Genomic DNA, 16,372 nt, shown 5'->3' on the forward strand with positions numbered 1-16,372 from the left:
GACGCTGCAGCAGACAGAGAGAGTGAGGCAACGGCAACAGAGCATCCGCCTCCTTTCTGCAGGCGGCCTGCTCCTGAAAGAGACACCAGAGACATTCTTCATCCTTCCTCCCTCCCCAGCTCGGGGCTTTGATAAACACTCCTGACATTCAAAGCAGCAAAAGAGGAGCCATATGAAAGGCTCCTTTGGGAAGCAACCTTCTAACCCTGGTCTTCTGTGCCCTAGAAAAGATATTGTTACAAGGCACAGCTGGCTGATCCTCCACCATATGTGCAGATGTCCAGTGTGTCTTTGGCACCTACACCGTACGCTGGAGACATCTGTGCCCTAATCCGACCTGAAGCAGGCATCCTAACATAAAGGGAAATCTTAAAATGCAGAGACAGGAGGCAGAGATAAATTATTTGGGAAATCAGATGAGAAAGGGTGGAGGGAAAGGATCTTTAAAGCAGTAGGTAAAGGCTTAGCTATATTATTCCTGATTCTGTTATCGACAGCTACACACATACATTCCCATGTGTCATTTTAAGCAGACGGATGCACATCACAAGAATGACTCACCTTGGAAGCTCTGAGGGTTGCACTGGTAATTTGCCAGCAGCCTAAAAGACTGCACTAATTTGCACCAAAAGACACATGATGCTTAAAACAAAATACTCATGCTTGTTCATATGTGACTTTCTCATAAATGAATGGAAATCATTTCTGTTTTGGGGTTTAATGGTAAAAGAAATCCACTGCTGATGTCTTCTTCCCAAAGTATCTACAGTTTGTGCAAATCGGTTTCTGCAGAAACAGATGTGACCTCTTAAAGATATATACAACTTCCCAAGCATCTCCTACTCCAGCAGTGGCATGTGCCACCTCAGCTCTGATCCTGCCTCAATTATTAGTCAGAAGGATAAATGACTGTAATGAAAAAATTCTAACCCATGAGCACCAAACCACCGAGTCCTTCTGAAAATCATGTCCTCTGCTCGGACTGCAAGGTTCTGAGGTCAGCAGGCACCACTGTCACTCTGCTGAGCTCTGCAAACCACTCTGACCCAAAACTGTACCAGGGGAAGATGACCCAGATTTTAAAAGAATTAATAACATCTACCCTGCTGGTAATGTGCGAATACTCTCCTGTGCATCCATATACTGGGCACAGACTGACTTTCTTCAGGTATAGCCAGGCACACACACCACACGGCTCACAGTTTTTAAAGTCTGAGGCATGTTGCACACATATGTTTTACCTTTTTTCAATCACAAGAGAATTCACTTCACTGACATCCCTTGGCAACATATGGTGCTGCCAGACATAGGAGGGACCTGCACAGAATTCTAACGGCTTTGTTTCTTTCCTCCATGCCTCGATGATATGAACCACAACCTGGTAACATCATTAGCTGTTTCCATGTGAATGCAACGATACCCACTGTTAAAAAAAAAAAAAAAAAAAGTTTGCGTGTGTGGTGAGGGGGAATAAGTGATTGTGACACAGTCTGAAACATAAACATAACATCTGGAAGCACTCTTCCTGAGTCTGCCTCTTTATCAGACAGATGGCTGGAGAGCTGTAAGCCCACAGGCCTCTCAAAAGGTTCAAGGCCAAGAGGATAAAGTGCTACATCACAGCAGTTTTCCATTATGTCAGTTTTTCTAAATGTCTCTTCGTTCTCCCACACTCAGTTTCTCTACACAGTTGACAGAAATCAAAAGCACTGGGTGACTCCATTCCTCTGAACGCAAAGTACAACATCCACTGGCAGAAACGTCAGCCCAAGAACAGACCGAAGTCAGCTTGTTCCAGCCCACTTCCAGGTTTGAAGGAGCAAGAGGAGTTAGGCCTAGATGAGCCCCAGTTGCTGCTTCTTAGTTCTCGACACCACAGTTATAGGATGCTCTGGCTTCGGCAGAGAAGCCAGCTTAAGAAATTCCCCTCACCCTCCTTGCTCCTACCCTTATTCCATCTTTCTCATCCCCACAGCTGAGAGCATACCAGCTGGTGGAGTTATGCTATTAAAAAAAAAAAAAACAAGAAAAAAAAAGTCAATGAAAATTACTTAGGTTATAAATAACCCTCGCTCTGTCTTGGAACAGCTCTTATACCCTGCGGTGGCAATCCAGAATAAACTACACAGCAAATATGAGCCCTTTCACTGAAGCTGTTCTCAGGGTAGATGTGGTACATCATAAATCAACTACACAAGCCTTAGGCTATAACCAGAGGCAAGACTAAGATATGGAAATGGTTATAATAGTAACCAAAAATTTCTCTTCATCTACCCTGAGGACACACTTCAAACCTACAAGCTTTCCTCCAGAAATGGAAACAACAAGGGAAAACAAGTGACCAAGCAGTAGTCTAAGACTTATTTTCACTAATCAACACTGTTGTTATCCTCATCAATAGCTACTTGAATCTCAACACAAATTGCATTATGAGGCACACAAACATTGCTGATTTCAAGCTGTTTTCAGTTACTTGCTATAGTGGTAAATTCTTTCTGAATAAATCTAAGTTAAGAGGCTATGGCTCTTGGCTTTAGCAGCACAAAATCAAAACCAATAAATATTACTTAAAAAAGTAAAAAAGCGTGACCCACTTAAGTTATCAAAATGTAACGGTAAACAATTATTGATGTGATGCATCTAAAAATATGTCCCTTTTTATTATTTATATAATGTGAAAGGTATATTAGCTGCTAAGTGGTGTTGCATATAAACTGCTTCTTTCAAAGTGTTTACAATGTAATTACATCCATACACTAATGATAGTAGAAATATGCAAGAAAATAAAAGCAACATGGCAATGAAAATGAGTAACTTTATTCAGTGTGGGAGTTTGTTTCCAGGGATATGAAGGGGAAAGAGTGTGATGGTGCGGCAGGGAGATTCCCAAGTAAACGAGAGCACACAGAGAAATGCCAGAATTACCTGTTCGTGTGCTTAACAACATGTCACTCTCCCCGTTATGACCAGAATGAATCCTGAATGCAGTATTATCTGGCTACCACAAAAGACTTTGCAGCAGGCAGCACTCCAATACACTGAGAATCTACTATGAATTTAAGTAATATTGTAACTTCCTTCACAACCAACTGGGGACATGTGACAATACAAGGGGAGAGCCAAATTACTCCTGTTGGTTGCAATACAGAGGAATAAAGCACAACTGTGGAAGACCCTTCATTCTCCTCTCCTGCTAGCTGATTCTCTGAGCTGTGCTAGAATTAGTTGGTCATGCAAAGAAAAATAACATATGATCATCATCTTGACAAGCTGTGTGAACTTCCATAAAGCATTCAAGAACTACAAACTTTTATTTGCTTGCTTTTCAGAAGCTCTTTCGCAAAGAGAGTGGAAAACATAGAGCTCGCTCTGCTTAAATTAACCAACATATTTAAGAGTTGGCCGAGTTTGCTGCAAGAGAAGATTAGCCTGTGTTGATGCTGGAACTTCAGAACAGTACCTCACATCTACGTTGACCTTGCTACGGAACTTCACATCACCCAATTGAACTGCACTGCTAAACAAGCCTGAAAAAGCTGGTGGCAGCACAGAAAGATCCCATTAGGGACTTGCAACTCAACCAAATTAAATTAGCTTAATAGAATATTTGTGCTCTGCGCAGAGGGCTCCAACTGACACTTAGAAACTCAGAACTGTAATGCCCACCACATCGTACGCTTTCCCACCGGGATCTCAGTACACACACGCCCAGGTTTCTCTATTCAGCTCATCCTCGTACACGAACATTTCATTCGAACCTAGGTTCCTCATGCTTTCAGAAGAGAGCAACTATTTACACACAAAAATGAAAGAGGCATTAATTAAAACATTCACTTTTACTTGCATAATTAGTGCTAAAAAATATTTTTATGGGTTAATTAGACTTTATGCAAATTGGATTGAAAGGATTTAATTTGGGGTTTGATAACCTGACTATTATAGTTCCACAGTTGGAAATACACTCAGAGTTACACGCTGTTCTAAAGCGGTGTCTTCCCTTTCAAACTGTTTTGGTTTTTACTTCTGGCAGGCTCAAATAATATATATTTTTCCTTTCCCTTTACCAACCCCCCAAACTCTCCACTGAAAACCTCACTAACTGCAACGATATCAAGTGTAAATACATTGAATCCGTGAGCTGCTCATGACAAGAGAAATTTCCGCACTTTACAGAAGTCTAATATTTCCCAGGCACTCTGACTGGGCACAGAATACAAATGTTAAAATCTGCACAGGTTTTCTGTGCCTCAAGATAGTACAAACCGACTGCATGGCAAAGCAATAACCAACCCAGCATCCACCGAAGATTTTATGATACTCTTCAATAAGCCCAGGTTTGAGGCTAATAATAAGCACAGAGCTAGGGAAGCATTGCTCACATCTGTACCATGAAAATGTTCTGCGTGGACTAACGTACAGCAGTGTTGTGAGAATTCGTTAAGATGATACCCAGCAAGAGCAAAATAATCTCCACTGAAAGCAGCAATATACGACTTTACTATGTATTGCAGAAGACAATCATACTGACTGAAAAAGCACTGCTTTTATGTCTGTGGAACATATTAAACAGGAAAGCAGGCACTGGCAGGCCAGTTCATACCAGTGCTCCCTGGAACGCACTGCTCTGCCTCTGACAGTTAACAGCATACGGCTTAGCACAGGAACCTCCAGTTCTAGAAGAACTAACTATTTGCAAAAGGAGATTCTTCTGAATTATATACAAGTCACTAAATACTGAAAGGTTTGAATTACCCTGTACCAATGCTTTAAAGTTACAGAGGTTCACTGTGGAAGAATTCATTGCTCGCTTGATGAACCAACCTCAGAGGCTGTGATATGTTCACAGAAACAAGGTCAAAACTATGAAGCTAAAAAATCATGTTCAGTAAAAACGTTTAAAATTAAGGATATGCCAAAATGACACTCCTTTACCTCCCCCTCATCCACCACCACCCCACCCCCCCCAGCATAGGCCTATTCTATTCATTTTTTTAATTTAAACTGATGAATTTTATTACCTGGAAACTGAGACGCCCTGTTATAGATCAGCAGATGGTACCATAGTTAACATAAGTATCTCCAGATTTCCAGGCTACAGGTTTAATAGCTGTGAGTAGCAGTAATATGAGCCCTAAGTCTTTCAACCAATGAATGGCATCATGGATATAAATGAGTTTAATGTGCCGAGAATATGAGGTTTCATACCTGTTCCTTGAACTTGGTGCTATCTTCTGACAAACAACTGTTGTGGTCGAATGCTTTCCACCATTCCCCACCTCTTGTTTCACATCCCACTGTCGGGGGTCACTTGTCTTTGCACTGAGAATGTTTACACCTTTCTTCACCTTTGCCCTGTTGGAAACAGCAATTGTAAAAAGTTTACAACAGAGTCATTCAGGACTGTGATCTTCCAAATGTAGCTCAGGCATGGAAATCTCAATATATCAGCTTGAAGCTAAGTATTAGATAGGTTTCTAAGCCATCAGTAAATGAGTGGTATCATGAATGCAGATCTAAGGCAACATATCATTTTTTTTGGACAGAACCAGCTAACTGCATGCCTTTACCTGTTCTGACAACAGCAGGCTGGAGTTATGATTAAGACTGAACCTGTAGGAAAATCTGCACTCAAGGTTCTTTTCTCTATTGTGGTAATAGTTTCTCTCAATGAGAAATTTGTCCCAACACAGAAGACTCGGGAAGGTTCTGTTCATCTGTATCAAGACAAACTTGTGCTTCATGATTGCACAGGGGAATACTTCACTGGAGTTTTTTAAATAACCCATTTTTATTCCACATGATATTCTTCTAGATATCAGTGGAGAGATTGTTGCTCTTCTGCCTGACAATTCCCTTTTTGTGACAGATTCCCAGGGACATTTCTGTTTGAAACCTCCAGCCTGGAGGTTAAGGCTGTTGGTTAAGGCAAGGCTTTGTAACTCAGAGATGTGCTTATAGGATGCAAATTTCTGCCACTGTTAGTTGTTATGTCCTGTGGAAAAGTTGACTGTATTTATCTAGTGATGCCAGTAATATCAGCAATAACTGTATGGAGGGTTAATTAAAGAGAGCACTTGCTTAATTAAGGGGCATTTGCATCAAGAACTGCCTGCAAAGATGCTATTTGGGTGCAGAACATTTACCTGCTGATCTTCAGTTCTTTTACATAACAACAGGAATGAGAAACAGAGATACAGGTTTTCTCTTCAGAAGACACTGAGGGACAAACTTCCAATAGCCCACTGGACTCACACAAGATCATGAGTATGTGGGGAGCAGAATGCCAGTTAGAAGTACACGCCTCTGAATAGCTTGGCCTCAGCATCAGATGGAGAAGGCAAAGGGCTACTTAACTTCACACCATTAGACTACGTTCATCACAACCTCTACTCAGCAAGAACTGGCTTTCACCATAGCAAAGAGGTTAAAGCACGGTAAAAAAATCATATTTTTCTGAAATACTTATGCAACACAAAACGTTAGTTATTGAGCAGAAATCATCATCTATCAAGATGTCGGTATCTTCTTGACATTTATGAGGACTCAGCACCTAAGTTCCTTGGAAAAACTAGTCTTTTTGCATCTTTAGACAATGAAACACTTGAAAAATGTAGTCATGAATGATTGAGAGAACTTGTCTTCTTGTTGCAGTTTTTCAACAGTGAGACAAATTAATTTAAAGCATTGAAAAAGAAAACAGGTTTTTTCTCAGTATGAAGTATACTGAGAAAGTATAAGTACTTAATTCTCTCATTTGTACCATGAAACACCATGGATCTTCACAGATTCCTGTCTTTCTCTCATAAAGCTAGCACAAACCCGATGCATCTCTAATGTCTTCAGTTGAATTACTCAGAAATGAAAACAGAAAAAGGGAGAATCAAATCCATTACTGAAGGTTCATTAAAGCTTTAAGTTCCATTAAGTTTTCCAGCATATCACAGTTCAAATAAATGAACAATAAATAAACATTTCATTAATAAAAAACCACTATCACCAATCTTGAAATCTGTATAAATCCATCAGTATGGTTTTGGTGGTATGTGTTTTAGGACATGTTTGGATTTTAGGATACTGTTATTTAGCAACTGGAAAGAAGTAAAAACTGATCGTTTAGATATTTTGTTCAGCAGTCCCTTGAGATGGGCTCCAAAATGGCATAACATCAGCCAAAATGAGGTTCCTTATGTTTGGATTTTCAACAGAATTACAATTTTGTCAGCAGCTGCAAATTGCTCTTTCCACCATGTAGCTTGACATAGTCAATACCTGGGCTCCTGTTAATTAGGACGGACATTTTATATGGCCAAGGTTAGTGGTAAAATACACTGCCAGAGGATGAAATACCATGGCTACAATGCCATTTTGTTAATTAACTACATTATGGGGCATTAAGTTGAGTGGTTTTCACATATGCCATTATATAAAGCCCATTAAAAAAAAATTCCATCCCAGGGTAAAGTAGGTTATGTTTAGTAAGAAAAATCAATGTTGTGATTGCACTTAGCACTGGAATTAGGGTATGAACACCCAGAAGATTGAACTTCCTAAATAAATATGCAGAAGCACAATTTGCAACTCTCCCTCTAAAAAGGGCATTCAGTTTTATATAACAAGGTCAATGGATGAATCAGAATTAAGTCAGACAGTACCGAGCCCCATACATTTTTAAACGCAGTCTGTATGCATATGCTACAAATGTTTTCACTTACATTTTTATTTACTTAGTTTTTGAGTGCAAGCAAGGAAAAGTCTATTTAATTCCTTACCAAAGATTCGTTGACCTTGTTGTATGCTTGTGATTAAATATTAATTTTTTAAATCAATAGCGCTAACTTTGTACATAAAAATTTGTTAGTTATACTACCTCAATAAACCCTGAGATCAAGGACCTGGAAGCCAAATTGCTTGACAGTCTTCTATATTTACCCACCTAATCTATGCCATATATATACATTTACCATGTTTACTTAAGGGAGGCAGGTACGGTGACAATAAACAGAGATGACAAACAGCTGAAGTACTCCAGGTTTCCTTAGTGTGTGGTTCCCCACTCCAGCTGGAAAATTCTACCCTTTGCCATGTCTGCTTATTCAGGAGTAGATGGCTGTCCTCACACAGAGGCTTCTCTGCACAGCTCTACAGCCTGCAAGTATCCACCAGCCATAACTTGTCAGCTTGGGCTTCCACACAAAGCGGAGTCAAAATCTTCCTCTCCAACGTTATTCTAGACAATTACTGTATTTTCTGCGGGTGTCACTAAATTTCCTCTGTCACTTCGGCTACGTGCTCTCCACAGTAGTAGTAAATAGACCAAGGCCCCAAGTCTGTGGCCCAGTAATAAAAATCACCCTTTTTTTGGATCTAAACAGAGACTGTGCCACCTACACATGCACAAAACCTACAGGCAGCAGCTCATTTATTTGAGTTTGATTGTCTATGTGCCGAAAGTTAGGCACAGTTTTTGATCTTTTGACAAAAGCAGACCTTGCAATGGAAAGATGAAAGACAGACCATCACTAAGAACGACGCAGAATACTAGAGGTCAGCTTCAATCCCACACTGGATCAAGGAATCCATCTGAACGGGTTTTTGAAGATTTATGAACACATGGTAGCCAGAAGAGTGAAAGACTTTCTTGCTTGAACTTCTAAGGTTATTAATTCACACCACAGGAAATCTCTGCCTCAGCTTTGTCTCAAAATAACTGTCTCTCTTTAAATCTCTCAAATAGAGAATGAAAACATATTTCTGGCATGCAGAACAAGCAATATCTCAAAGACACTGCAGAAAAAGTTTCCAGCAGCTTACCTAGCAATCATTACTTAATTTTTGTCAAGACCAAGTAAAAATATTTACTTACACAATCTCACAGCAAATGCATTTGTGTACATGTGCAATTTCCAAGCAAATATTTCATTTCCAAATTAAAGCTTTTAGTTGTATTCAAAGATTTCCATTTAGCACCTTATCTTTCTAACTTGTCAAACTTAGAAATGATGTTTCTAATTAATACATTCTGATCAACTACAGGTGAAAATCTAGCTGTTCCATTTCACTGTCCTCAAATTACAGGAAATCTCAGTAGTACTTAGATATAATGCTATACAGCTGATAAAGAGTAACTGAAAGGCAATTGCATCAGCAACAGCCAGAGCTGAAGATGTGACTTATGACTTCAAGAGCTCAAATTATCATTTCCTATTTAAATTTAAATTTTAATCTTGCATAACTGCTATGGCCATGGAAGGGTTCTGCCACCTGCAGCAGTGCTATAGAGAGGGCAGACTGCTGAGTACTCCACACCGTTCTTCACAAGCTGTATGATTTTGCTGATGTATGCTAATCCTAGAGAGCATCACTTCTTTTATTCCAGAGAAAGTCATCCTCAAAGCACACATCCAAGCGGGGCTGCATTGCCTGGGCGTGCTGCGATACAGATAAGTAATCTACCAGCAAAGGAAGAATCTGAAGTTACAGGCAGGCTAACACCACATGAAGGAGCTTAGGAGCCCCTGGCTGTACAGGTCCCTAATTCCGTTTAGGCTGGCATTAACACCCGGCTGACTCACTGGCAAGCTAAATTGGTAGCGTTAATCAGTGGATGATTTAGCTTCCTGGATGGTTCACTGCGAGATCAGAGAAGCAGCAATGTCAGTGCCACGGAAGTGCAGAAGCACGAAGCAGGGGGTGTAAGGGGGGCCAGGGCAATACCCTCAGCAGCAGCAGGTACCTCTTATGTAGGGTTAGCAGTACTGGCAAGCTGCACTCCAGCAGGAAGTTTCACTGCAGCTTGGGTAGATAAGGCTGCACTGAAGAATAAAAAGATAAATCAATACTACATTCCTAAAATCATTGAGCTCCATAATATCTGGAATAGTTTTCCAGATACTAAACCTTCTGGTTCATTTTAGACTGTTTGTTTTCAGAGGGTTATACTTAGCTATGCATCTTCCGCGCTCCTCATAAATGCCATGCTATTCTCGGCACACTGTACTTTGATCTGAGCGCAGTCTGGTTTTAGGTCAGTGACTGCTGCTTTGTACAGACAGTCTCTTCTACTCACATCTGTTGTCCAAGCTGCTGTGCTGGAAGAGTTTTCTTTAGGAAGTATTTGAAACATAAATATTAGAGACAGATGCAGGTTCAATCTAACTGGGGGAATTGGCTCTTCTGTAAGGTAGTCCCTGGGTCACACGAGCTGAGTGTGGGCATGTTGTACCTCACTTGCTGGGTGAGGAAGAGGATGCTGGTGCTAAATCCTCTGCATTTCAAAATGTAAATCCCGTCTGTTTATATTTGTCAAGTTGGTGTTCAACTTAACAAATACTGACCCCTTTTGGTCAGTCTTCTTTGGAGCCTCAATGTTTCTTGCAACTCTTTGCTAATCCTCCCTTAGTTGCCCAGACTAGTAGAAGCCCTTGATGTTACTGACTGTAAAGATCACATTGTAAGAAGATCACATTGTAAGAAATTATTTTACTATATCTCCCGAAACCCAGGGAGCATCTCCTGGTGGCCTGTTTCTGGGCTGCACTTTACAGTAAGTCTCTAACCTTCCCAAGTTCTGCCAAAAAAATTTCAACTTCTTCCTGCCATGATTTAAGTTCACTCCTTTCCTTCTTTGTTCCCAGAGTAAATCAGGAGATTAAAGCCAGCTGCAGGAACTCATAAAACCCAAGCAGGAGACTAACCACAGCAATTAAGCAAGATTTGTTTTATTAAGTAAATCTTTTTCCTTTCATCTTTCTATGTGAAATGAGTTGCTAGAACTTACCATGGCTCTGAATGAACAGGACAAATGTCTGCCTGGCAAAACAATATTCATTAAAAGCCTTGTTGCTGGTCCTAGTTGGGAAGCCAAAAGCAGAACAGAATATGACCTGGTTAGCCATGTTGACCTTTCAAATATGCTCCTTTAATTTGCAAAATACACGGACAGACTAAGTATGATTAAGCAGCTACGGCTCTGCTTTGGGAATAAGGGGGATCAGGTATCAGCTCCAGGCTTCCTGCATGACTCCGCACAAGCCACAGGAGCCCTGTTTGCCTCTGTCCTGCTCTAGAAAGCAGATTTCCACCAGTGCTTTATGTGGCCGCCTCTTTGCTACAGAGGTTTTCATTTACAAGCTATATGCATTGGTAAGCAGCAAAAGAGCCCCATCTCAACTGGGGAATTTAGGTACTAAATTTATTAGGTAATAAATTACTGCTAATAGTAGTATTTCAGATTTGGGTCCCATTAAGAAGGCTAGTCCAAAGGGCCATCCACGCAAGAATTTTGTTGTCTTTGATTTCCAGATTTACAACATGGGCTGATCATTAGTAAAAGCGAAGATCTTGCTCCTCACAACATCCTTTCTCCTTCAGGCATTTTCTTACTCATGGAGCATTCAGAAAAGGCCTTCAGGAAACAGCTTTTGCAAAAAAGGGTAAAAGCCCTTTAAAATGTCAAAACTGCTGATCTGTAGGTATTTAGCCCTTGCTCTTCACTCCTTCCCCTTTTCCTTTCACTTCTTAGAATGCTGGTCTATTTGAACCAACTTTGAAAAAAATGCCATGTTGAAACAAAAGAGATTGAAATATTTTACTTTGAAAATGCAGTAATCAAATCCTTAAGAATCTCCAAAGCAGAATGTTTAAGCTGCTTGAATATAGGTGTAATTCTGCAAGCAGCTGAGGCAGATTTCAGTATTTCTGAAACTTCCTCTGTCAACTGAATTGGACTAAATTCAGCTTCCCCAAAACTGCATATTTTGGTGACTTTACTGTCCATCAAAATTATATAAATTCCTTTCATTGCCAGTGAGGAATCCTGGGATTCAAAACTGCTCAGGGGCTGTTCTTTTGTAGTGTTTCTTAGATAACTAAATTCCCTGAGACCCTAGGAAAATCAGCTGTCTCTTATTTCAATGGGAATAGGTGCTTCATATCCCTTAGGAAGCTTTGAAGAGCTCAGCTGCAAGGCACGAAGTGGATGCTGTCAGCTGTATTTTATTTTTTTTCCCCCAAAAAAAAGAAATCGAATGTGCTTTGGGATGTTCCAGTGACAGAGTTCTTTGGTTCGGGCTGATTTCTGTGGTTAACTCTTTGTTAGCATTACTAGTCCTCTTGAGGTGTCAGGTATCGCATTATTTATTTTAAAAGACAAGGAAAAAGACCTGCTTTCTGTGAAGCTTGCATACCACTACTTAAGCTACAGATAGTCATTTAACCTCTTAATATATCTCACGGCAAAACTGCTTTCTCCAGCACTGTTAATAGCAGTAGTTAAGGGATTACAGGAAAGGCAGGAGGTAAATAAATAAATAAAGCAGTAAATAAAAGCAGAAGAGAACTACACAACACAGAGAATCTGGGTCTGTCTTCCAAGCTGAGAGGAAACCCAATCTGAATTTACAACCTGCTAACATTTTGCCTCCAGCAAAGAAAAACACTGTAAACTCCTGATATTCACAGAAGCTGTCATGGAGTTGCTACTGCATTTAATTCCGGCTCATCCTGCTGTCAGAGAAACAATCACATTTCAGCCCAGATATTACTGAGGGGTTCTCAGATCCACTGGTCAGGTTGAGTATTTAACCCTGAAGCAGGCTCACAGGAGCTCAGAACATAAGGGAGCTCTTGCAATGGCTACCAGAGGCTCTGCCTGCCCTCTGCCTTGGCTAACTGCATTTATGGGGCTACTTAGGTGGCAACACCACTGTTATCGAGCTCAAATTTTCAGAGCAGTAACAAGATAGGAGACAAGACGGTCCAAGGTAAAAGAAAGCAAAATCATGCACCAAATAACTCCAGTTCAGCATATACCTTCCTTAAGTCCTCAATCCATAGCTTCTAGAATTTCTTTGAATATAGCAGTTGTCACCAACTCCCACAATTTTACGTGAAGTATTGCAGGGTTTAGATATAATTTTTTTTTAAGCCTCAGCTCCCAGAGTCATTAGGAAAGAATCCTCACAGCTACTAAGAAATGGGGAAAAGGGAAAACTGAAAACAGAATAAGTGTTTTCAATAACAAGAACCAGATATTTGTTCTTTTTGTAATCCTTAAAATTTTTGTAACACTTGAGGTTTGCATCCCAAAATACAAAAATCCATTTCCATTAGGAAGGATGGAGATTGCCTTGTGATAAGTACTGTCCAGGTTTGGTGCAGAAAGATCTCCTCCTTCTCCTCAGAGTTTACAATGTAAGTATTAATCAGCAGATTGGGAACATATACTTTTAGATCACAAAAACACAGGGGACAAGACTACTCTTTTCAGCCCCCTTTTCATTGCCCTTTACCTGTTACTCATGGAACCAGCAAAAAATCTGGGTTCACGAGAAATGCAAGGGAAGCTCTTACTGAGAAGACCAAAGCCTTAGAGTGCCCAAGAGGTGTTTGCAGAAGTGCTCTAAAACTGTTGTACTCCTCATACTAAGCATTTTAGATGCTTAATGTTAAGTGACGTGGGGACAGTCTGAGCTTGCAGTTTTCTTGTGACTTATTCACTCTTTCCATTTTCTTAAAGAGTGAATGAGTAGAAAGGCTCTTTTATAATTTGAAACTCAAAATAAACAATAGGTACAAGTCAAAGATCTATCTCATGGCCTCTGCAAGGAACTGAAAGAAGTTGATGCATAATCACATCTAGGTAAAGCCCCTGAAAAGCCTTTGCTATGGGATCAGTTTCTCAGTGAACATTCATTTACAAATTCCTTACAGGAGGAAAGATTGGACACCATGCTGCCTGCTCTGCTATCTGATGAAAAGTGAGTTGGAATAAGCATCTGTCTCACACCAACACATGCTTGCAGAAAGAGGCAGAAGAGACAGACTTGGGTGTTGAGTAAACAAAAAAACCTACCAGGGTGAATCCAGAGTGCAGACTCAGCTGCACATGCTAAATACAAGCTCATTGCCTCCACAGATCTATTTTATATGACCAGAGACACTTTTTAGATAAGTCAATGCTTTGAGATCATATTCCCTACTACATGCAGTTTCTATTATCACCAAAAAAAATCTCTAAGCTGCATATTTGTGACATTCCTCCAGCTGGCAGAGCAGTAGCAGTGCTGGGGAAAATACTTACCATTTGCAGTGGTTATTAGGATTATTACTTAGACCCCAAGTGACTTTCTGAAGTAATCTTCCCGTGCACTCCCTTTCTGTTTTTAATCCCATCCGCACTCCCCCTTCACAGCTGTTATAAATACAACTTTGCCATCAGCCATGCAGCTACAAGGGTTGTGTTTCCTTTTCCCTTAGAGAAATATAATATCACTGAGATAAACTGCTAGAAAGAAAAGGGCAGGTGTCCTTAAAACATCAAAAGAGGAGCTGTTCAAATAATTGTTTCAAATGTTATGTACTATACTAGGTGTTTGTACAAATGATGAAAGAAAAGACTGATTATCAGGCGGTTCATCCTCAAGATGTAGCACTCTCTCCTTTGTACTTGAATTAGTCTAACTTAAGTCGACTCAAAGATGGAGCATTTTACCATTGCCCTGGAGAGAACTCTCTCCAGACAGCAGGGAGTTTGCTGACTCTGCGGGTGCTATAACAACATGTGCTTCCATCCGTTTAGTCCTGCCTCCTCTCCCTCTCTCTTTGAAGTACTGAGCAGCACCAACTAGGGGTAGCCTTTTGACAGAGATGAGTGCCAAAACTGCAATCAACAAAGTAGAAAGATTGCAAAGAAAGATAACTGTAGAATAAAACAAGAATTATGGCAACATAGTTCCTTTACATCCCTCATACCATGACTCCAATATTTGGTAACAGTTCTTGCTTTGCTCATCATAACCCTCACGCTTGCATATAGTCGCTTTAACGTACGTCAACACTGCTGCTACACTTCATTTTGTTTCAGAACAAGCACACCTTGTGTTGCAATCTGCATGCAAGGGTGTGATAGAAATGCTACAAAAATGGTCTAGGGGGATACAGCAGACAGAACTGCTAGCTTTTATGTTTGAATTGAGTCCTAATCTAGTAAAGGCTGGCAGTGATCTGTAGTACAGCCTCCAAATTGGGTTCTTTCATGCTTTAAGTTTACCCAGCAATAGCACAAATCCTTGTGCCCTAAGGCAGTTGCTGGTAGTTTGTGTATTTAGGTACACATCTGAAGCCCCTGAGACTGCAGTAAGTCAGCAAAAATACTCCTGCTGACCTCAAGGGCCTTGGAGCAGATGTATAAAGCACACATGGGTTTCCATGGGGTCACCACCTGGCCTGCCAGAGCCAGTGGGCACTGTCAGCAGGCAGGGCATGTGACAGAAGCTCATGTGGCTCGGGAGCGAGAAAGCAACGCTAATAAATTACGGATGGGATGTGGCTCAGGGAGTTCAAGTAATGTAGAAAACTACTCTCATCCTCCTGCAGCTTCTCTGGTAATTTAAACCAATATTTCTCTTTTTTCCCAGAAGTGACTCAGTAAAGAGACAGCTAATAATTTGCTAATCATTAAGAAATACATCAAAACCTGGCGGGTTTTACCTTGTACGTACATGTATACGCTTGTCCACAGATACACACCAGAGTATTTCATACACAAAGTTTTCTTGTTTCCCTCCACTTCGTCTTTTCCCTGTCTGTCCCTCCACATTTGCTTTCTCTTGGCCTTGTATACCTCTGCGTACCCTCTTGTAATTCTCCTTTTTCACTTATCTCACATTTATTTTCACCTTCTTCTTTCATTTAGATATTTGACTAAACCAGCCAAGCCACCATTGAGTTACAGTTCAAATTAAAACCCATCCATCCCTGCTGTCCTTTAGTTGCATTGAAAGGGCACTCTGGATCCAGTCCTAGATCTTCAGCATCTTATTTGTCTGACCTTGGTTCGCACTTGTGTCACATTACAGTGCAAAAGCATTTATTTTATTTTATTTCATTCGTCAAAAGAAATCTAATGCCAAAACAATTATACAGTTGTTTTCAGTAAGCATGGACTCATGGCCAATTCATTGAGGCTGCCAGATGATAAAAACACAGACCATGAGGGGTCCTCTTCAGACTGGGAAGTTTTCATGTCCGAAATTATTTGCTAAGTTAAATGAAAGATTTCTCTCAACACCTACACAGTTTTTTAGTGGAGAAAATATATCTCCACCTCATGATTATAGCTGCTGTCCCTGCTAATCAGTTACCTGCTCCTCTTCAGGACACCCTGGCTTTGGGATACGCTGTCAGAAGGCTGACTTGTCTTGGCTGGATCTAAATAGCCTTGACTAATGTATCCCAACAAAGTTCCACATTAGGTAAGTGGTGTCCAAGTCCTGTTATAGAAAACCAGGAAGAAATATCAGCTATAAAAGAAATGAGCCCGTCCAGCTGTAGGACTGTTACTCCAAGGGATTAAGTACAAGAGCTCAGGCAG

General features: G+C 40.5%; 1 protein-coding gene across 4 annotated transcripts in view; it reads right to left on the minus strand.

Annotated features, from left to right (window-relative positions):
• LOC129213945 (transmembrane protein 132C-like) overlaps window positions 1-16,372 on the minus strand; it is a 219,445-nt gene that overhangs the window by 90,587 nt on the left and 112,486 nt on the right. For 3 of the 4 annotated variants that reach the window (XM_054844830.1, XM_054844833.1, XM_054844832.1), the window contains one exon: window positions 5,206-5,352. The exons of the other annotated variant lie outside the window; for it this stretch is intronic. In XM_054844830.1, coding sequence (XP_054700805.1) covers window positions 5,206-5,352 — 147 coding nt within the window. The remainder of the gene's footprint in view (window positions 1-5,205; window positions 5,353-16,372) is intronic. 4 annotated transcript variants of the gene reach the window in all.

The sequence above is a fragment of the Grus americana genome, chromosome 16 (assembly GCF_028858705.1).
Source record: "Grus americana isolate bGruAme1 chromosome 16, bGruAme1.mat, whole genome shotgun sequence".
NCBI lineage: Eukaryota > Metazoa > Chordata > Aves > Gruiformes > Gruidae > Grus > Grus americana.